This window comes from Ahaetulla prasina, chromosome 2, assembly GCF_028640845.1.
Source record: "Ahaetulla prasina isolate Xishuangbanna chromosome 2, ASM2864084v1, whole genome shotgun sequence".
Lineage (NCBI taxonomy): Eukaryota > Metazoa > Chordata > Lepidosauria > Squamata > Colubridae > Ahaetulla > Ahaetulla prasina.
This window is the reverse complement of record NC_080540.1, coordinates 133,077,532-133,101,117: the sequence shown is the minus strand read 5'-3', so window position 1 is coordinate 133,101,117 and position 23,586 is coordinate 133,077,532. Positions and strand designations below refer to the sequence as shown.

At 37.4% G+C, this 23,586-nt stretch overlaps 1 protein-coding gene across 2 annotated transcripts in view; it reads right to left on the bottom strand.

Moving 5' to 3' along the window:
* Nucleotides 1-23,586, bottom strand: part of CACNA1G (calcium voltage-gated channel subunit alpha1 G) — a 491,081-nt gene that overhangs the window by 65,352 nt on the left and 402,143 nt on the right. Inside the window, exons 23-27 of one of the 2 annotated variants that reach the window (XM_058168253.1) lie at nt 19,154-19,279; nt 16,351-16,440; nt 15,982-16,174; nt 10,843-10,893; nt 2,942-3,093 (exon numbers count right to left, since the gene is read on the bottom strand). In XM_058168253.1, coding sequence (XP_058024236.1) covers nt 2,942-3,093; nt 10,843-10,893; nt 15,982-16,174; nt 16,351-16,440; nt 19,154-19,279 — 612 coding nt within the window. The remainder of the gene's footprint in view (nt 1-2,941; nt 3,094-10,842; nt 10,894-15,981; nt 16,175-16,350; nt 16,441-19,153; nt 19,280-23,586) is intronic. The other variant, XM_058168254.1, reaches the window with a different exon arrangement.

Genomic DNA, 23,586 nt, shown 5'->3' with positions numbered 1-23,586 from the left:
ATCATCGCAGCAGGAAGGAAGAGAGGCCCTTAGTTTTCTGTCCTGCTGAAAAATAAATTGTTGAGACTACAAGAACAGGTTGGACTGTTATTATGTGCAATCATGTAGTTAAGTGAGGTTAAAGATTTCAGGATTCTGAAGGTTAACAATGAAATCAACATCTATACTTTGCTTATATTAGTCTAATCATATTCCAGAAACAGCCTTGGATATCATTAATTCCCACCACCACTAAAAACCCTTAGGGCAAAATGGCATATTCTATTAGCACAGTACAATCGTACTCTAGCTTCTACACTCTGTTGGCTCTGACTTTTCTTACCTACTCTCTATTTCTGCCTCCAAGAACATGAGATCTGCACTATGTACTATTGCATATGTATGTATGTAGGTAGGTTGTACACACATCTACACTCACACCTATCCCCACCACACTCACACACATGGTTCCAGGACTCCTGTGATATCTCATTCGCATTTCTGCTTCAAAACCAAACTAAATGAATGTCTAGCTGGATTTCCCAAATTTTAAAATGGCAGAACAATTTGGAAATTTGAGACGCTGAGCTCCTTAAGGGAGAGGATTGGTTTCCCCAACCTCCTTCCAACCTCCCAACCTCCCCTTTTCCCCACTCTTTCATCCCATTAGCTGGCAAGCTGTCCTAGTGTCCTCATATTAAGTTTTGGGACGGGGCGTCAAATATATTATGGTGTTTTTTGTTTTTGCTTCATCCCAAAAACACAAGTGTGGCAATGCAAAGACAGAGGGCAAGCCACTTTTGGTAATTTCTCAGCTAGTTGGAGGGGGAGGGGTTGCCTGGCACTGCTAACAATTATGGTAAAGGTTCTTGTGACCTGAGATCTGAGGGTCTGATGTGAAACTGGGTAAAGGAAATACATTGGTGCAAAAGTGTTCAGAGGTATCATGAGTGCTACAAGTCTTTTTACTGAAAACACATTTTATTCCATTTAATCCCCACGGTGTATTTGTGTGATTAGATGCATTACATTTATAGTGGATTTTGAACTGAGCTGTGTATGATGGAAAGGTCAAAATCTCTGAAAAACAGGCTTCTTCCAGTTTTTCGGTGAAGGATTCATTATCGGACTAATTCTGATAGTCTGAATTGAGAAGAGAAGAAGTTGAGGCTTGTTGTGGCCATTTTCTATATTCTAAAATTGGAAATGCTTTTCACATATAGACAGCCATAAATTAAATACAAGAGGATAAAAATTTGGCAGTGTTAGCCATCATCATTAATTAATTAATAAGTGGAATGACTTGCCTGCAGAAGTTGTGAATGCTCCAACACTGGAAATTTTAAAGAAAATGTTGGATAACCATCTGACTGAGATGGTGTAGGGTTCCTGCCTAGGCAGGGGGTTGGACTAGAAGGCCTCCAAGGTCCCTTCCAACTCTGTTGTTATGTTATGTTATGTTATCAGACAAAAATAGATTGTTGCAATAGTAAAGAATATACTGTATGTATTTTGCCTGGTTCTTGATGTTGTCTGCCTTTTTTTTTTTCTTGCAGGCATTTCATTAGCATGTTACCTGGTCTGATAATGAGTCATCTCTAAGGAGAAAAATAAGCTTAGAGAGCCCTAAACCTACAGAACGAAGTAGATTAACACATCTTTTGCCTTAAATTTCACAATGTGGACAAAAACTTCAAAAGAATTGGATGCATCCTTCTGTATGTAGTTCTCCATAATGACACAGCATTCAGACATATAAGTGCTAAAGCTACCAGATATCATGTGATTAAGAAGCAGAAAACTGGCTTTACTTGACGAGTGTCTTGAGAGGAAACAGCATTCTGAATGTGTAAAAAGTACCCAAACGTACTGCTTCCTTGGGAAACATTTGTCTCAAGCATTAAGTTTGGCACAACCAGTGTTCAGAATCTTGACTGCTTCTACCTTAGCAGCAATTAAAATCAAAGGAATAAATTCAGTGATTCAGCAAAGAAGCCAGTTATACAGAAACCGGCCCCCACCCTGGTCATAGGAGCTGTGATAGCCATCTGGTTGGATGTTTAATCTGGATTCCTGTTCAGAGAAAGGAAGTGGACTCAGTGACTAAACAGCACCTTCCAACTCCCACAAGCTTACAGAAGGAGACTGTTAGAATTTCCCACTTAGATTTATCCATCAAGGAGATTTGAGATCTAAACCCAAGAAGGCTTATTACCTGAGTTTTTAATCTTTAATTAATTTTTCAGCATATTCATTCATTCATTTTTTAAAGTAACAGATTATTTAGATATCTGAAAACCTGAGCAGTTAATGGAAAGGCTGTTAGTACTGAAAAGCTTTGGGACTGAAAGAAATGACACAGAACGTTCAACTTTCAGGATTATTTTATATATAATGAAAGCCCTTGGTGGAAAGCAACCCTTGTAGCTACTGTAACTCATTCTTTCATTTAGTTTATAATATACAAAACATATTGCATGTCCCCAACCCAGAGAAACCATGCTCCCTAGATGTTTCCCTGACCCCACTGGAAGCCAGCTTATTTGATTTTCATGGATTTGGCTATGAATTGATGTCATCTGCAAATACTTTATGATGTAACTCTTGGAAAAAATATCAAAATATATTTAAAAGTGCAGATATGAGCGTGTGTGTGTGTGTGAGAGAGAGAGAGAAAGAGGGAGGGAGGGAGAGAGAGGGAATATGTAGGCTTTCTGAAAATATGTATGTTATCATATTTGACTAAGATTCCATGGACAGTATGTACTTAAATAAGATCTAAGAAACTGAGGGTCTGATTCCCCACTGCCATCCAAATGAAGAAAGTGAAGTTCTCTCCATCAACTTAGTGTGGTAGTGAATTCACTACCAATTATTCTATTTTAATTAACAGAGGTGCAATTCTAATTCCTTCTAGCAATGATGCTAATATCCACCACTGACCAATACTCTTCTATCCTACCTTGGGCTGGTGGTAATGCTCCATGGCCATGGTGATGACATTGAGGCCAATCACACCTGTGATGAATAAATCCAGATAATGGGTGGTGCACATTTGGTGAATCAGAAGTCGGAAACGAGAATAATCAGAGTAGTATGGTTTACACTGTGCTTCTGAAAAGGAAACAAGTAAAGAAGCAATTCAGAAAACAGTCCCTTTTTCTGAAGGCCAGGTTCAGCACTGGCTTTCAGATTCATCCAAATAAGATTTCCCCCCCCCACAGGAGTGGGGTAGGGCAAATGTGTTTACAAACTACTGTAATTAATGCACAGCAAGGCAGTACATTCATATACCTGTTTGAACAACTCCAATAGCACATGCACAACAGCCAGGCTTCTGTGACTAGATATAAGGTGACTGAAGAATAGATTCATTTCAGGTTTCAAAATAATTTTAGAAAAAGATTACATTTTCTTTTTAATTGCTGTAGAAGGAAAAAAAAACCCCTACCAGACTTGGAAGCATGTGACCTATCTATTATACATAATAACAGCAGCTTGAAGCATACTAGCATGCGATATTGAAAACCGTAAAAATCTTGGGAAAACTCTTGGGATCAGAGTTTGGGGCAATTTGAAGACAATACACGAAGCCTTCTGACAATAGTAGAGGATAGTAATCTTGCATGTAGAGTTCATTCATGACATATTTAGGATAGAAATGCTGTGATGGAATGCTTGCATATCTGTGACATACATCTTCTGTTTTACAATGTCCAGATAACCTTGAACCTTGTATATGTCAAGCTTGTGCTTTACAGTATAGCCAAGAATTTAGCGCACTTAAAACAGTGAACAGATAAAAGGATACTGTGTGGGGTAGCATTTTACAGTAAAATACTGAAACTTAAAAGCGATAAGGAGATATACATTTGTAAAATATCTGAAAATAAAAAAAACAAAAACACCTCACAGAGCATTTCAAAGTTAATACTTAAGGAGTAGAGAAAAAAAAAGTGGAAACACCTTGTTCTCAATTTCAGGAAAACAGTTTATGAAAAAAAAAAAAAAGGTGTGTGGATGCTTAGAATTAAATGATCTTCTGTTAAAGTGTGATTGCTAAAATGCAGCCGTTCCGGTTAATCTCTGGTGTTTGGCTGCATCAGTCTCTTTAGACCCCGAATGTTCCAGCAGATAAACTCATTATACATCTAATCTCTAATGAGGAAATGTCAAGTCTGTAATTCAGGGCAATTTTCAAAGCGGCATTATAATGCAACATTAAATGAAAAGGACTGTCTTGAAGATGTCAGAGATAACATTATGCCTGCGATTAAACGATCAACTGGCTATAAACGTGACTGAGCCAAGGGGATTGTATGGTATTTAGCAACACTGAGCAAATATAAGAATTCATTTAAGGTGCTGATGGGGGGGAAGTATGGCTATTTTTGATTATAAAGAAAAGTTAAATCCAGGAGTTAGCAGTTTTGCATGTAGAGGTCATCTAGCTTGTCTCCTAGGTACTGAAATGTTGATGTTCTGGTTCCATCTTAGGGACTGATGGGACTCACTGGTCCTTTCGCATTGTAGAAGGATGGTCTTGTTTCTGCCTGCAAACCTCAAGTAAATCACATACAAAAATCCCTCCACATAAATAAACTATTTGCATTATCTTTCCACCATATTTGATATGAAAGAAACAGATGTGCATGATAGTTGTGAAGTTGTCAGGAATCATCACATTGTGTCAGGAATGATAGCACAAATCTTTTTTTCCTGAGTAAAATGATTGTTTAGATATGTAAGGGCCTGAGTATAGGATTATTTTTGCAGGCAGGAATGACCCTGCATTTTTCGCTTACTTGCTGAAGAGAAAAGAAAAATCTTCTTGAGACTCTACTTATTTGGAACTGATGAGAAGAAAAGAAGTGTTGTACTGAACTCTGGGAGTTTTCTTCAAATGAGCCTAAATATTTGCACCAGTTTTTCAAAATAAGACACAGCAGAGACAACTTGCTGCTAGTCTATGTGCTGTCTGATCCTGAATGCCATGTTATAATATGGAAATTGAGACATAGTAAGTTGAATTTGAATGCTCAGTACATTTCTAAAAAGAACAACAAAAAATCTAGACAGGTTGGTAGCTGGCTGAATCACAACTTTCATCAGAACTGTAACATTCTGCATAAATATCCATAAAAACGGAGATATCTCAATGGCATTATGCAAAACTCTGAAAAGGAAATTAACTAAAACGTCTGAATAAAATTAAGTTATGAACTGGGGCCCTGGCTATGAACCAAGTTATAATTTCAAAGAGAAGCCCTATTCTAATTTGCTGATCTCTTATTGTTCAATGCTTATCCATAATTCACAGTCAGGCAGGGGAAAAAATGTCACAATTTCTGTCTTTTCTTTGGGACAATTTATTTGTGAATAATTGCACTGGCATCCAAGGGTTCAGCTATGACTGGCAGATTAATTCCAAACAATAACAAAAGAGGCTGTTAATATATAGCAGGGATTTATACTGAGATTGCAAATGTTACCTGCATAGCAACAAAGCATGTGGTAGCATAATCTTATAAGCAGAGTTGTTCATTTCCCATTTCTTATGCTGTGGGTGAAGACAGACTTTGTATTTAAATAAAAGCATAGGAAGATTACTCACCTGCAGTGTGAATTCAGTTCACAGGTTACACAACATATATATATATTGATCCGGATATAATATATATATATATATTATATGCTGAATCCCAGATTGCTATCAGCCTTGCCTCCTCATATGCCTCCTCAGGTGACAAGTTCATTGTTTTCTTTTCTTTCTCCTTTCGCCCCAAAATGACATGTGTCTTTTAATCTGTTTTTCCTTTTATGCATTTTTTTAAAAAAAGGAAACACTTGCAAAACAGATCTGAACAATATAGACGGACGTATATTAATGATAGTTTAGGCACTGGCAATTGAGACTGATCCTGCCAGCTTTGGGTTTTTCCTTTGATACCCAAGGAAGATTGGGGTATCGATTCTCCAGATTTGGAGGGGGAAAATGTACTTTTAAATGACTAAAAAAAACCTCCTGCATATTCCAACAGCCCCCTTCTCCTCCAGCACTTTGTTTAGTCTGTCTTCACCGTGTATTTGTAACTAATATCCTACCCTGTGATTCAAGGGCATTCACTACTAACTGTTTTTTTAAAAGTTACAATTAAAATTATTTTGATAAATTTGTAATGCTGTAGCTTATAAAGGCTTCTGCATTTGCCAATAATGTTATTAATATGGTATTTAATCAGCCCTGCTTCTAAATCTTGCTAACCATTAGCTTTGTCATATTTTGCATTCCAATCATGCATATTAGTAGAAATTACACGTTTTACCTTGCAAAGAACCACACATAGTAACACCATGCTTCTTGCGGGTTTTAAATTAACAGTTCCTGATTTTAGGTGGGCAGGGAACCTTACTTCCAAATACCAATATTATTTCTTTTTAGGAGAAATAAAGAAGCCAGATTTATGGTTATTTGTAAATATTGGTACTTAGACACCTTTTAGATCAGGGTTCTCCAACCTTGGTCCCTTTAAGACTTGTGTTTATCAACTCCCAGAGTCCCTCAGCCAGCAAAGCTGGCTGAGGGACTCTGGGAGTTGAAGTCCACAAGTCTTAAAGGGACCAAGGTTGGAGAACCCTGTTTTAGATAGCTTAAATCCATGCCCCCCCCTTTTCAAAACAGCATTGTTTGTACCTGTTCATATATATCTTGGGAAATACAGACACCTGTTCAAATGACGAATCACACCAAATAACACAATATCACAAATACTGCTACAATACATTGGGATTAAGGATGACAGGATGCTGCAATTAATCTGGAAGAGTCTAGAAAAATTGAGATAGCATCCTGTCACTGAGAAACCAGTGGGGTACGTGTGTGTTTATATGTGTGTGGGTAAAGGAGAGAAAAGGGAGGAAGGAAGATAAAATGAATGAGTAAGAACATGCACCAACTAGGAGATATCCGTCAAAAAGCCCACAGTAAACACCAGATATTGGCAAATGATCAAAACAGGTTTTAAATCAAGCTGCTATATCACGGCCCAGAGTAAAGGGAGTGGACATGCATTGATTTAAACTCATCCTGATTTCTTCGAAAAGTAGAATCAGAACAAAGTTGCTTTTTCTATAAATAGCAAAGTATCTGCCCTGTAATCATTTACCTGCAGTTGGTTTTCAGATATCTACTCATGTTCTTAGCAGGTAATTTACCAGCTCAAATCATGTGGAGAACTATATGTCAGTTCCCCCCTCTCTCAATGTTTATTATTTTTTATTTAATGTTCACACCAGAGAGAAATGTTAAAATGTGATCATATTATCAATGATATATGTCCGTGCTACTACTACCTTAGCCTCCTTGTGACTGGAATATTTATGAATTAAACAAATGTATATGGCCATCCAACTCACACATAGCACCAGTGGGAAAGCACTCTTTTATTCATTATATAGCCTGAAGCCAGGAAAACTTACTCTTCTTTTTTTTCTTCCCCACAAATTTTCTAGAATGATGCTGTGAAGAGATCTGGTGTGGCAGCTGTAACCAGCTGTCTAATAGCATTGGCATTTATGTATCATTTTGAATGGCACCTGAAGTGGCTGGTTGCTTAATGTTTCACAGGCAGGGAGTTGAATGCTCCCTCAAGCTTTCATAGAATGGAGGAGAGGTCACAGGGAAGCAATATCACTAAGCAGCTGGATTTACAAACTGTCCAGGGAATATTAAGTGGAAGGTGATGTGCATGGAAGGAACGTTGACATTTAAAGTAGATTTATTAGTCTTTTTAGTGAATGACATTTTAAAAAAAAGCAAAGTGGAAAATGGTTAAATTATTCCCATTGAGATTTTTTAGTTATAAGAGGCAGCATCTTCCAAAAAATGAAATATCCACTCCAAATCAGCAATCAACACAAAGAGATTATGCAAATATAAGACATACTTTCCCACAGGGTACAACTTGTAAAATGCAAAAACAAAAATAGCCAACCTGCATTTTCACGTATAAATTACTCATTTGAGTATGGAAAGTTTGCACAAGGTGATGTAGCATTCCTTGTTTCCTTGCAACACACACACGTTTAGATGCTGTCTATTCACAGTAATAAGCACAGCAGATGACGTATGATAACATTAATACCAGCAAAGAAAACACCAAGTACCGCTTTGAAAATAATACATACAAAAGCCAAGAATTATGAGATTATTTCTGAGCCTGCTGTGAAGAATGGCCCTGTTTAAACCCAACACATTCAAAACATAATGAAACACTCAAATATATACCTAAACATAACAATGCTTATTTAACCACACTGAAATTGCACATCTATGAGATGTTCTCCCAATATCCCAATATCTGTCCAAAAGGAGACACAGGATTAGCCCATACAGAGAATATAGGTACACAAACACACTGAAATGAAATGTAGGAAATGGTAACGTTAAGGAGATTTAGGATTCAGTAAAACAAGCTGGGTCAATTTTAATTACCGGTAAGTCAAAATATATGGATAAATATCTTCTTGCTTATTCTTTTTCATTGTTTTATTTTTAAACACAATCTTAGGTGTTCTCTTAGAATTGCATTTCAGATGAACTTGGCACATCTGGTATAGTGGTATAGGACACCTTCCTTGAAGAAGCACTGTGCCCATTTAGCTGCCAGCACCATCAAGTAATTGACCAATCTGAAAAAAGTTCCTTGCTAATTGGTTCTAGGCTGCTCAGCTCGTTTGTCAAATTCATGTCATAAATCTTGTCTTTCCAAAGGTGTAAATTCTGAGAGTGTCTTCTTCTCATTTACAGCTGACAAGATGTTCAGCTATGATAAAGAAGGCCTTGCCATATTCATTATTGTTATCTGTGTCTGAGATGTTATTTGCTTTGCTGTCGTTTGTTTGTTATTGTTTTAATTGTTTTAAATTGCATATTAGATGTTGTAAGCCACCCAATTTCTTTTGGAGTGGGAGGCTGTAATACATCAAAATAATAAATTAGTACTCATGGCTGTCCTTTGTCCGGATTACTTCGTAAGACTAACATTAGCTATGTCAACTGGATTCTAAGACAAGGCCTCAAAAATGGACCAGGAAGATAAATTCTTTCCTATGTTCTGCTCAAGGCAGCAGAGTGCTCAAGCTAGTAAATTTCAATAGTGCCACTGATGGCTTCTCAATTTTCTTCCTTGATACTCAACTGTATTATTATCTATTTCTCCCACAACTTTTCATGTATACTTCCACATACTTTCAGTAGAGTATGTGGGTTGCTGGTTTCTGCACTTGTAAAATCCTCTTAAGAAATTTGGGGATTTGCTTTATTTTTTTTGGGGGAGGGGGAATTATATCTTTCCATTGGCCCCAAATTCTGATTTGAGATTTTTTTTCAACAAAAATGGCAAGAAATTGTTAGTAGATTTATATGGAGTGGGGGGAAAATATTAAATTTTAAAAAAATTACAAGATTCAAAAGATAGAGGTGTTCTTTCTCTTCTAAATTTCAAACTATATTACAGAGCAAGCTATTTTGTCATGATTAAGAGATGGGCTTAGGGTTTAAGAATCCACCCAGTTTAGGAGTTAGTGCCCAGGGAAATTTAACAGAATTTACTTTCTAAAGTGTGGAGATTGCAACTACTCCACTGTCAGTCCCCTTCCATTGCTATCCAATGGGATCATTTTACACTCTCCCTGTCTGAATTCCTTCTCCAAATGTGTTGGGTAGGAGACAGCTGGGGCTAGAAGGCAGGGCAGGGCTCCAGTTGCTCCCTCTTGCCATTGCCAGAGGGAAGAAATTTACCTCATAAGTATGGCCACCCCAGTTAGCATCCCTGCTTAGGCATCCAGACTGTAGTCCGACTACCCATCTTTATTTCAGTACATGGACTGGAACTGAGTCAGCAAACAGTCTATGGATCCTTCCTCTATATAAGATGCCATATTATGAAATAAGAGTATGAAGCTTTTTATTATAACCATGAAACATGTGGCTTTGGTAATACCATCCAGCTTCTGCAGAGTCTTTCTTCCCATGCCTTATACATATTCCATGTACAGATATGATCCTTGCAGCCTCAGTGATAATGAAGAGGACTGATGGTCACAAGGTAAATTAAATTTACCTTAAGCTAATTTGAATATAAGGTATACCCAAGATATCTATAGGAAAAGGCAGTTAGACCTGATGCAATTAGAAGTAGAGTGATTACATTAACCCCTTCCATGCTGGATTTATTCTATTGCTATGCTGGAAGAATTTAAGCAAATATAAATTGCTTTAGGAATCATTTAAAGTTACTTAAATTTTGGCAAGAGGGGGAGATGAGAACTGTGTTTCTTTTTCTTTTTCTCTCTCTGCTTCTCTCCAAAGTCCAGCAGAAAAAAAAAGGAACATGCAGAGAACCTGGAGGAAAAGCATGGATACTGCAAGCTATAAACAATAATTATTTAGGAGAGGCAGAGCCTGTTGGATCCATAGTTTTTGTATAAAGGGCCAAGCTGTTTAAAGGTAGAACATTACAAGGCTGAGTGGCACATATAGAATAGCTCTACAGTAGATGACCCAGACATCATCCAAAAATCTCTTTCTGAAAGCAGCAAAAGAGGACAATGTTTACGATGAGAAATAAAATTATCTGAAAACCAAGACAACATATAAATATCCCAAATTAATTGTGTTAGTGATAGGTGAAGCCTGCAGATGTTTACACCAAAACAAAGCATGCAGAGTAGAGAGTGAGCAAAGAAAGACCTTCCACTACACACAGTCCAGCGAGATGGCTCAAAGAACCCATGGCCAGCCGTTAAGTCACACAGCATGAAAAGTCAGGTGAGACAAAGACGGCAAGGACATCCCAGTACCTGGCACTGCACTGGCTGAGCTGTCCATTATTACATCATCCAGCATTAGATCTAGAAGAACGAAAGGTCATTAAATCACCTGAGAGGACAGGAGGCAAACCCTTCATCCCACTTCCAGCGTTCACCACTGTAATGGCAAAGCAAACCAAGACTCCAATGGCTAAGGCACTTCCTATGAGATATCTGATAGAGTTTAGAAGAAAGCATTGTGCAAATGCTGGAACACAATTCCACCCCATGGAAGCAGCAAGATATTTTTTTTCTGTTCAATGACCCATCAGAGTTTTATAAACTGAACATATTATGGACTATCCTTTATATGGTGCCTTAGTTGGCCTCATTCAGTCTGTGCCAACCCTTCTGGAAGATGCCCACCTCATGAGGCCTATACTAGATGGTCAGGATGCATCCTTCTCTTTCTCCATTCCTGCTCCCACATCACTGCAACCTCATTACTACTGGCTACCTTGCTACTCAGATTAAAATCTTCAAAATTGCTTTTGGGAGTGTGTATAAATTAATCATATTAATTCTGTTAGATATTAAGGATAAAAATAGGGCTTTAGAAATGATTTAGAGTAATGCAACTTGAAGATTTTTTCTTTCTTTTCTGAAGCAGATATTCCCTCTTTCTATCAGTTAGAAGAATGCAAATTTTTATCCGGTTCCTGAATCTACATCCAAATTACTGGAAAAGTATACATAATTTTTCCAAATTTTGTGACGCACTTTACAACTCAAGAGAGAAAGCAAGAGAGATCTGTGCAAAAATCCAGATATTAGGAAAAGGTGTGCACCTAAAACCATTATGTTAAAGATCATTATTTCCAAATATTTTATACATTAAGATATGTACAAAAATGCATGTGAAACTTTTACATATGCAAATTTTATGCACCCTTCATTGCAAACAAATTCAGAAAAGAGACCAGATAAAGTTATGGATGGAAAAATAAGATTATGAACATAAAGAAACTTGATAATTTGTCTACTTAGAGTGATACTTGGGGATGGTATATCTTTTTAATTGGGTGTTCATATGAGGTGCTTTCATTCCAGTAATACAAGCTGTAGAAACACAGAATACCTTTATCTTTGCATGATTTCTGCCTTCTGAGCCTTGGAATTAATAATACGTAGAATAGGACAAAAATATTTTTCTCAACTGTGAGATAATGGTTAGCAACTACTGTTAGGGGAAAAAAAATCTTCACAAACTAATAGAATTTTTTAGGAATCTGTAAATCAGAGAAGAAGGGGTTTACTTATAGAGCAGCATTTTATTTGGTAGTGTTTATATGGAAGTTCCCTACAGAACTACTGGCTAGATTCCCAAAAGACACTACGTTAGGGTAAACCATATGTGGCCCTTAAGTTCCCTTCTGGCATCCCTCAGAACCTTTTCTGACCAAGACCACTGAAAACTTCCCATATAGAAGTGGGCAGCACATGAAAAAGATGAGAAAGCTATACAGTATAATAGGTATGTCACAGCTAATGTAAACTGAAATATCCACGTGACACATATGTGTGTGATGTGTGCTTTGCAAATTTGGAACCTTTGGCCCCTGTAAAAGGTTATGTGACCCTCAACTATTAAATGGCGGTCATTCTTAGAGTAAGCCATGATTTGGACAGTGCCTATTTTGCTGTTCATAAAAGGAGTATGATTTATTAAGAAAGAAGAAAATGTTGTGCCTCACTGATTTTTGTATGATGTTAAAATATAAGGTATATTATTACCATTCTGTTTATTTTGCAAAATGCCAAATAATTGTGAAAGAGTTTTCCTTAAAATGAATTATTCCTCTTGATGTGAAATTATTTTTTTAAAAAAATTATTAATGAATAATGAAAAGCCATATTATTCAAAAAGCTTTCAATAAGGCTGTGCTGGGGGAAAAGCAATTATATGTTCACCACATTTGTTATAGCTTTTTCTAATGAGACTCATTAGTGAGAATCATAATTGTTAGGTTTACAAATGGGGACTGTAGTTTTGTTACAGTTTATACTAAATTCCTTTACTGATTAAATTGGACTATGTAATATTGATTCTGTTCACACATAATACTATGTGAACAGTAACCAAGATTTTTCAAAAACTATGATTTCTTAACCTATAATGACCTAGTTTGCATACAGCATATCACTCATAACACGTAAGTGGGGTAGCAAATCATGCTGAGGCAAAAGGTAACAAACCGTGTTATAGCTAAGCATTATATATGAACTCACCATTATATTTATTACCTTTAAGTATAGCTTTATTCTTCCATTTTAGTTTATTATTTAGTTTATTCGCAATAATATGTAGTTAGATCATTTGATATCCTGTATTATTAAGTCTATAGGTAGAACTACTGTTAAATATTACTGCAGATATTATTATAGTATTATAAAAATAAGAACTGTAAATAATTCTCTCAATAATGGAGTAATCATTCTTAAATCTGTAATTAATTTGTCTGTTTTAGCTTTAGTTGCATTTTTCAATGTGGGCTAACACCCTAGAGGTAATTATTATGATTTATAAAAGTTATTTCTGAACTTGTATTTTTGTCCTTAGATACTTCCATGTAATTCCTGAAACTTTAATTCTGGGTTTTCAGGGGGAACAACAAGGTTATACCATTCATGCAACGTCAGATGACAGGAAACATTACATTTTGTATATTTCTGCCTTCTGAGGAAAAAGAGCATGGTTGGAGGCCTAAGCTTAGGCAGATCAAAGCAATTTAGAGGAAGGTTGCACAATAAGCAATTAACAGGAAAATGACTTTTCTGGCAGAAAAAAAAAAGGCAATAAGACAAGGTAGTGTTTCTTAACCTGGGCAGCTTGAAGATGTGTTGACTTCAACTCAAGAAGGCAACTAGAGCTAAAACGGACAAATGCTGGCTGGGGAATTCTCGGAGTTGAAGTCCACTCATTTTAAAGTTGCTGAGATTGCACTGAGGTAAGGAAGCTAAGGTAAGATACATTGTATAGTGGGGCAATATATCAAATTTTGAATAAGGATTCACTGAGAAACTAAAGGAAAATTATAAGGGCGGAGGAAAAAGTAGGTCTTTAACAATGCAGAACAAAATGGCATACCAGATACAGCCATTTTTTATGCCAAAACCTGCCAGAGGAACAATTCTGTGGAATATTTCAAAAGTATTCAGAACTTTCATTCCTCACAGGATTTTTTCCCCCAGAAAATTCAAGGATTCTTAAAATGGCCCATTAAAAAAAAAAGGCAAAAACTTGCCTCTGGGAAAACAAAGTGATTGCTGGTAGGGTTGGATAACATAAGGAAGAAGTCTATGTTTTCTTTATGCAAAATAAATAAAATAAAATATTTTTTTTAAAAAAGATTTGGTGTATATTATTCCCTGTACCACATTTATACTGTAAATAGAAATTAAGATGTGCAGAAATTATGAAAGCAAAAATCCAGTTGCGGGGTATTTTCTTTTTTTTACTGACACGATATATGATTAAGACAGTCTGCAATTAGCTTTTTCACTTTTGCAGAATAGAATAGAATAGAATAGAATAGAATAGAATAGAATAGAATAGAATAGAATAGAATAGAATTTTTTATTGGCCAAGTGTGATTGGACACACAAGGAATTTGTCTTGGTGCATACGCTCTCAGTGTACATAAAAGAAAAGATATATGCATTCTAAACCTGAAAAGATATATTTAGAATACATGCATTCTAAACCGGAATCCCAAGGATTTTAGCAGAGGAAGTCAATATATGGCTTTAATATTAAAGAAATTGCTAACCCTTAGGTATATACATTTCTTGATACAAAGGTCAACATACTGGTGTCCTGTCAGTTGTGAAAAGATATCTGTAGCACCTCATAGCATCATAGTGTATAACAGATCTCTCTTCTTTTAAAGTTTCATAAAACTCAACATAAGGAGTTTCATAAAACTCAACATAAGGAACCAGAGTACTGGTATGACTTAGCTTTGTACGTTCAGTCTGGAATCCTTACATTTGAATAAAGAGACTTAAAATTCAAGGTTTAGAAACGGCTTTATCATACGATAAAGAGGGATTAGATGTGATTAATTTGTTTATGGCCTTATTAATTAGTATATGAAACAAGCAGGTAGAAAGCAAAGCAAAGCGGAAATAGGAGGTTAAACAACTGTATTAAAACCAAAGAGAAATTCTCATAGGTATATTGATGCTTCTCTAAAAAGGATATAATAAAAGTAAAAATGAGAAAAAAGTTTCAGAACATATTAAGATGACTATAACACGAAACACCATGAATGGACACATGGAATGGTAACAGACGCCAGGAACAATAGAAAACATGCAAAATGAAGGAGAGTTCCTCTGACCTGTGACCTCTGACCTGATCATTACCTCCTGCTTTTCCAATTAAATAAAAACTGAAGTAAGAAAGAAAACATGTGAAGTTTCTCAGATTTCACGTAAGTCTAATGCGGTCATCAAAAGTTCTAAACTTTATTCTACAGTAAATAGTTTACCAAGTTTGGGTTTTAGTAGATTTATTCCAAATTGGTTAATTTTATTTGGTTAATTTCTTATTTTGACATTTTTTTTAAAGAAAAAGAATCTGTATTTCTCAAGTAAAAGCATTATATTTCCAAGCAATTCTAATACAAAATGGCTTTCTTATTACATCCTTGAAAATTCTATATTTTGTCAGTTCATATTAGCCAAAAAAAATAGCAAAAGTGATTTCATTTTGATATTACAAGGCTGTAATAAACCAAATAGTGAAACTAACTATCAGCAACAGTGCAGAATGTGCCTAAGATAATTGGCCCATTCTGGAACTGTTGGTCTTTGCATTCAATACTATTTGGATAAAGCTATGCTTTTATGCAATGGAAAAATTATATTTAAATTACTGTAGTGCGTTTTAAACTGCCCAGCATATTAAAATAATTGCAAATCATGCAGCCGTTGATGTATTTCTATGGGTTTTTGCTTAGCCTGTACCAGCGCTATATTTCTTCATGCAGATTTTGTAGCTGGACATGCTTGTGAGGGGGATCTAGCTTTCAAATGCTAGGCAGGGAATAGGGGAGACTGTCAAAGGTCAAGCAGGACTCAGAAAGATGAGGAAAGACTACCGACCAGCCATCTGTTTCTCCTTACTCCTTCTCTTTTTCTCCAGGCGTTTGAGCCTCTTCTCTTCCCGTCTCTTGGCTTCTTCTTCTTCCTGATGCTGACGACATTTATGGAAATTCTCCACCACAACCCCCACAAACATGTTGAGCACAAAGAAGGCAACGATCAGCAGGAAGGAGATAAAGTAGAGGAGCATCCAAGGGTTATAGTTCATGACTGGCTATAAAATAAAGGGAGAAGCCATTACACTCTATCTGGATTAGAATTTAACACTGTCCATGATAAATTTAGGAACTCCAAATATTTGCATTTCACATAATTTTTTTGAAAGCGTAATCTCTGAAGCAAACACACCTATTTCTTGGGCTTCTGGCAATGTTGTACCAAAACACTTACCTGTTGGTCTACTCCTACAGCATCCAATCCATCATACATGATGTCCACCCACCCGTCTTTAGACGCCAGAACAAATAAAGACATTAAAGCCTAGAAAAACGAAAGGAAACAAAGCATTTTAGCTTAGAGGGAAGACAATATAATATATATCGTATTCTACCTGCCTCTTGACTCATGTTTGAATTTGTACTTTTTTTGTTTTTCAACCTAGTTGATAATAATAAGACAAAGCTTATTATTCTTAGGGCTATTCCAACAAACAGGAACAGCCTTACCTTTTTTTTTTTTAATTTGCATTTATATCCCGCCCTTCTCTGAAGACTCAGGGCGGCTTACACTATGTTAGCAATAGTCTTCATCCATTTGTATATTATATACAAAGTCAACTTATTGCCCCCAACAATCTGGGTCCTCATTTTACCTACCTTATAAAGGATGGAAGGCTGAGTCAACCTTGGGCCTGGTGGGACTTGAACCTGCAGTAATTGCAAGCAGCTGTGTTAATAACAGACTGTCTTAGCAGTCTGAGCCACCAGAGGCCCTTTAACCTTCATCCATTTTTACATAACCCTTATCATACTGCTGAAATAGGATTTCTTGGGGTAATAGTAAATTTATTTATTTAGAAGATTTCTATGGCCACCTAGTCATTCTCAGTGACTCTGGGTGGCTTCCAAGAATAAAAATCCAATATAAAAGAATAAAAAACTCCCTGGTGACAATACACAATCAAACAAGCCACTTGATGGGCTCCATCCCCCGCTGAGTTCTCCAGGCCAGTGGCAAAACCAGGCATTCAGGGCCTTATGAAAGTATGTCGGGGGGCAGGAGGGGGTGCGGGGCGGGGCATGGAACAGTCTAATCTCCGCAGCGATATTATTCCAAAGGGAGGGAGCTACCACAGAAAATGCCGTTCTTCTGGGTCCTGCCCAGGGGTGAAATGCTCCCAGTTCGGACTGGATCGCCCGATCCGGTAGTGATGGTGGTGGGTGGTTTGAAGAACCGGTAGCAAAAATCCCTGGCCCCGCCCCCTGCCCCTGCTGAGCCGCGCCTTCATTAGAGGGTTTTTTTTTTTACTTTTAAAAATATTTTTTCTTCAGCCGAAAAAATGCTTTTAAAAGGAAAAAAAAGCCTTTGATGATCGCCCGGCTCAGCTGAGATCATCAGAACCTTTTAAAAGTTTTTTTTTTAACAACCTCTTCAGCCGAAGAGGTTGTAAAAAACGCTTTTAAAAGGGTCCTCTGGCGATCCCAGCTGAGTTGCCTGATCACCAGAACTTTTAAAAAACATGTTTTCTACAAGTTCTTACAACAGCCCCCGCCCATGTCCACCCAATCGCCGCGAGCCCGCTTACCTAATTGCTGCTTGTTTCGGGTTCCCTAAGCCTTGCTTTGCTTTGGCTGCTGCAGTGTTGCATCAGCTAGCAACTGAATCTGCCCGCCTGCAATCCATCTCCTCAGCGAGCAACTCAATCTGCCTGCCTCCAATTGGTAAGTAAATGGGGGGGGAGGAGCTTTAAAAAATAGTTAATTGGGGTTTTTTTAAGGAGTTTTTTTTAGACAGCAATTTAAAGTTAAGGAAGTTGTAAATTTAGCTGCTTTTATCTAAAACAGAGATCTCCAACCTTAGTAACTTTAAGGTTTGTGGACTAGCTGAAGTCCACAAACCTTAAAGTTACTAAGGTTGGAGACCCCTGGTCTAAAAAATACAAATAAAATAAAATAAAGTAATAAAATAAAATATTTGTGCAGCTTTCTGAGATTTGGTGTGTTTCTGTAGTGTTTCACTCTAACTACACAAACACACAAAATCTCACAAAGCTGTATGTGGCATTTTATGTGTGTGTGTGTGAGTCAGTTGTGTTGTGTTGTGTGTGTGTAAAGTGTGAAAGTTGGTTTTTGAGCTTTTTGTGGCTGTGTGAGGTTCCTGCTTGTTGCAGGGACCATTTTGGGTGAAGTGCAGCTGCTTTAAATTGTGTGTGAGTCAGTTGTGTTGTATTGTGTGTGTGTAAAGTGTGAAAGTTGCTTTTTGGTACCTCTTATTGTTTTGTATACTTTGTTTATTATTTTTATTATTTATTGTTATTGGCCATGCCCACCCAGTCATCTGACCACCAAGCCATGCCCACAATTAAGCCATGCCCACAGAACCGGTAGGGAAAATTTTTAGATTTCACCCCTGGTCCTGCCAGTTGTACCTCTTTAGGAGATGGGACCTCCAACATGCCTTGCCTTCCCACTCTAGTGGGTTGGGTGGATATAACCAGGAAGAGATGGTCCCTTAGATAACTGGGTCCCAAACCAGGAAGGCCTTTAAAGACAACCAACTTCTTGAATTGTACCCAGAAGCAAATCGACAGCCAATGTAGCACCCACAGGAGAGGTGACACACGTGCACACCTGAGCCTGCACAAAACCAATGTGGGTCACTGCATTTTGAACCAATTGGTGCTTCTGGATGCTTTTCAAGAGCAGCCCCATGTAGAGCGCATTGCAATAGTCAAGATGGATCTGAGATAGTAGATGTGCAGGGTTCATGGTTTCAGACAAGCTTTTCTTCATGCTAAATATGAGTTTGATTATACTATTGTACAGTCATTAAATGTCCAAAGAAAGAGTGTAGACTGGTCTTAATTGTGATAAGAATGTATACCAAGTGAGGATCTTTAAATGTAGACAGTACGACTAGGAAGTGCTGTAGATGATTTACTATAGTGGCTGCAATATATACAAGGCTATTTCACATCTGCTTTGAATCAAAGCAAATAAGGGAGCACTGCAGCAGATTACCGTTCCATCAGTACCTGGCCAAGATTATCAAAATTATACTTGTGCCGGATCCATTTATAGTTGGCTTCTGCACAGTCTGACTTGTTGGTAATGTTCCTTGTGTCTTCCCCTTGGCAGACAAAAAACTTCCCCTTGAACAGCTGTGAAAAAGGAGAGAATATTCAGTCACTGAAATAATATGGGGAGGTCTTTTTCTGTAGGTTTCCACAGTGTACCATTTGCAAATGTCTGATTTTTAAGCTCTTCCAACAGAGAGGCCCATCTGCATCTCACTTGAGCTTTTGGCATTAGCCCAAAGCTTTTAGCCATCCAATTTTATGGAAGAAATACTGTAGCATTGCTGTTTTTAAGCTGCTGCTATTCTTGATTTATACAGGTTTTGCTCTATAATTACGGCATTATACAAAAACATAGTAATGATTTAGTGTGAGTCCATCCTATTTCACTAAAAGGTAGCATTAAAATACTTACAATAAATGAACAAAGCGAATTTTTCAGTAAAGAGGTCATGGCTGAACCTTCCTCAGCTTGGAATCCCCTTAAAAATGATAGAATCTTAGCTCTTGCACAGTCTACATGGCTATACAAAACAAGTTGTACAATGCTCTTGTAGGGTGAGGTTTTCAGATTGAAATATGACAAATATATTTGGAAACCAGGCATTATCTGAAAACTCCCATCAATGCAAAGTTTGGTATTCTGTAAAGTTTTTCAAGAATATTATCCCTTTGCCAATAGAGCTTTGGCATTCTGTTAAATAACCATCTGAGTGCGACACAATGCTAGGATACATATACTTTCATCTTACTTATTATAAGTATTATCCATATCTTGCCTTGGAATTACCCTCTATGCTAATTTATGTTCCAGGTGAAATGTGCAGTTCATCCTTAATGGATACTTTAACCTAAATAAGCATAAAGTCAATCCATAGTTGGCTAGAGGCAGTGGGTAAGATGGTTCTTAAAGACTTAGCTACCCCTCCCCCTTTTTAATGATTATATTTTTCCAGCGGTCAACTATCTACCCTGGGAGCTGCCAAGCAGGACATGAGGGCACTAGCAGTCTTCTGTCCTTGCCTCTTAGCAATTGGTATTGTCTTAAAAACTGGTGCTAAAACATAGCTTTCATGATCAGTAGCAGCTAAAAAGCTTATTATCTCTTCTCTGGTCTGTAAGAATGTCAATGGACTTATTAGTCTAGCTGTGAAGGCCACCAGGGAAGTAATAAGAGACTAGGTTTATAGATGGTGGGGTATACATTCTTGAGGGAGAAGCATTCATCTTTCAACTTGAAAGAGGCAATGGTGTGCCTCCTTCTTAAGAATATATCCTGACCCAGCTATTTTATACAACTATTCCCTGGCTCTAACTTTATATTTTTAGACAGTACACTCTAGGGAAGATTTTGAAAGGTGGTCAGCATAAAGTTATAGATTATTTAGATCTTTGTTAATCGGGATTCATGCCTGACTCTGGGATGGAAATCAGAATGTTCGCCCTGTTGGGTGATCTTCAGCAGGACTGGGATGGAGAGTGTGACTAGACCTTTCCTGAATCCCTTGGTAGCTCTCATTGCCTTCAAATATGCTATCTTTTTGGACCAACTGTGACGACTAGGAGTGGGAGACACTGTGTTGAAGTAGTCTCCCCTTTTCCCCTAAGTGTTTTATTTTAGTTAGTGATGGTGGGGGGACAGGGTGAACTCTCAGCTACTCCAATGTGGATTCCCAGAGTGCTCAGCCCTCTCCTACTGTTTAGTAGGAAATAGAAACTGCTAGAAAAAGTCATCTGGGTTTGGACCATCCCCACCTTCTTGGACTTCCCACAATGTGCAAAGACGAGGCTCTTCGGGAAATCATTAGGGACAATGGAGATTTATCTACCAACCTTAGATGGCACAGTTAGCGAACGTTTTTGTTACATTATAATGGTTTTAATCTTGTTGTTGCTTAATATAAACTGCTCAGAAATAATGGGAACTGAGTGGCATAGAAACTATAGTAAATGAATATAACAGATAAATGATATATTCAAGGTCAACCCCCCCTCCCCCCGATTTTTTAGGTGGACTTCATCAACTATTGTCAGAAAAATCCTGGAATTTACTTTTTTTAAAGTGAAAATATTTACATTTTGCCTTTCCTTAGATTTATGGTGTATTACAAAGCACTTAGTTAAACCTTTAAGACAGCCACACTGTATGTCCTTTAAAAAATATAGACAGTAATTCACTAAGAACAGCAAGGAGATCAAAGTTAGAAATTAAATTCATGAGTTCAGCTATCAAAACCTGTTCAGACAAATGGAACTTAAGATTCTTTTTTCTCCCAAAATTTCAGCAAGGGGAAGAACTGATGTGCCACTTCCAAGAGGAGAGATTAAAGCCTCAACCATATTACTGATGAAACTATGATTTGCATAGCTGTTGCTCTGACTGCTACCAGGACAGAAGCTACGCAAGGCAAGCTAGCTGAACAACAGCCATGTATAAAGAGAGTGGCTTCCTTTTTTTAACTGGAGTTTAATCCTACTTAAATAAACACGATGTACCGGCTGCTAGGTTAAATTAGAGACAAGAGTGCACATCTGAAAAAGTGACACAGAAGGGAGAGTTTTGAAAAGTCCTGCTTCTCCTACTTGAGCAGAGGCCTCAGCTGAAATTCTTCATACAGATAGCAGAGAAAGCACCGACATCACTTTGTGTTGAAACAAGCCAAACAACCCTTAAGTCTTGATTTCAACAATGTCAGATGTGATTATCAACCAGGAAAAAACTATAAAAATCCTAGGGGATTAATTTTGTCACATATTCAATGGCAAACACGAAGTGGCAGAGCATGACAGCTATTATGATAGATGGAACAGGGTGGCCTGTATTAGCCTAAGCTGAGATGCCTTCACTTTTTTATCGAGTGACAGCAGGTCCTAGCATGGTCATGCCTTGTTTTCCTGTAGCAAGGCACTATTCTCACCAGCTTTTAAAATATCACCCCTTTATCTGAACTCTAGAATAAATGTCAAACCTGTGAGCAGTCCAAATAATAGGGATCAGCACACAGAGTGACAGATCTCACATAAGGTGGCATTTTATTTTATTTTACCTAGGAGAACTAACTGGGTGGTAGCAGCATAGAAAGCATCAACAGTGAGTGAGTTCTCCTAGCTTAATCATAGTTGGGCACTAATTCTACTTTCTTAATTAAAGTTCTTCGAACCAAACCAAACTAACCAGATTCTTATCATATTGTCTATGACAATAATTTGCTGTTTAATGTACTACAGCAATGGAAGATAAGACAGAACGCAGGAATCAACATATTTGGAAAGAGTTCCAAGCAAGGAATAAAATGTCGAATAGACATTTCTTGTGTTTGGGAAGTGGGACTGATTGATTGATTGACTGATTACATGCTATCAAGATTCTGCCAACTCTTTAAATTCAATCAGTAGACTTTCTCCAGAATGATCTGTCCACATCCTGACCTTTCTGGTTTCTTAATGGTACAGCCCTTGCCACTATAATAGAGTTCCTCCTTCTTGCTGATAATCATTCTTCCACCTTCCACCATTGTGAAATTCTCAAGGGAGTTGAGTCTTTACACAATGTGTCCCAAGTATGATAACTTGTCCCTTGTTTGAGAACACTAGATTAACTTGTTCAACTACTTGTTTATCTCCAAAGTCTTCTCCAACATCAGAGTTCAAAAACATTAATATTCTTTCTAACTTGAGTTTTCAAAGTCCAATTTTGGTTTTCATAGTATATTACCAGAAAACTTGAAGGACCAAGTTTAGGACCAATTCTCCTGTAGAAAATCTATGAGATCACTAAAAGTTGACACCAGTTTGATGGCAGTTAATCAAATGTCCATGCTATTATCAATTTTAAGGTTGGTTGTTGTACGTTGTCATTAGTTAGATCTTGTGATTGAAATGTTCAATGCCAGCACACTTCAATCTGCTATTGCCTAAAATGTCAATATGTAGAACTTTTTGTCTTTTACTATGCTGAGTTATTCCATGTTTGTGCTTCTTACATTCTATGTTTCCACTGTAATTCTCTCTCTCTTTTTGCATTACATCAGCAATTAAATATCCAGAAGGCTTTATAATCTGGCTATGTCATAAATGCCATTATTACTTCAAAGGATCCTCAAGTCTTCCTAAGTAACATGTTGAGTGTCATCTGACCTGATCGGTATACCATCTGGCACTATATTATCAATCACTAGCTGGATACTCATGCTTTGCTAAGAAACTATGTGATTGGGCTTGATAAGTCGACAGTTACAGCTTGAAAATTAATGAGTAGTTCTCCTCTCCCCTTCTCTCCCTCACGCTGGCCCCAAAGATCCTGTCCTCTTCTCTCCCTCAGACTTGGCCCCATAGATCCTGTCCTATCCCCTTCTCTCCTCAGGCTGGTCCCACAGAAATGTCTCCTCTCC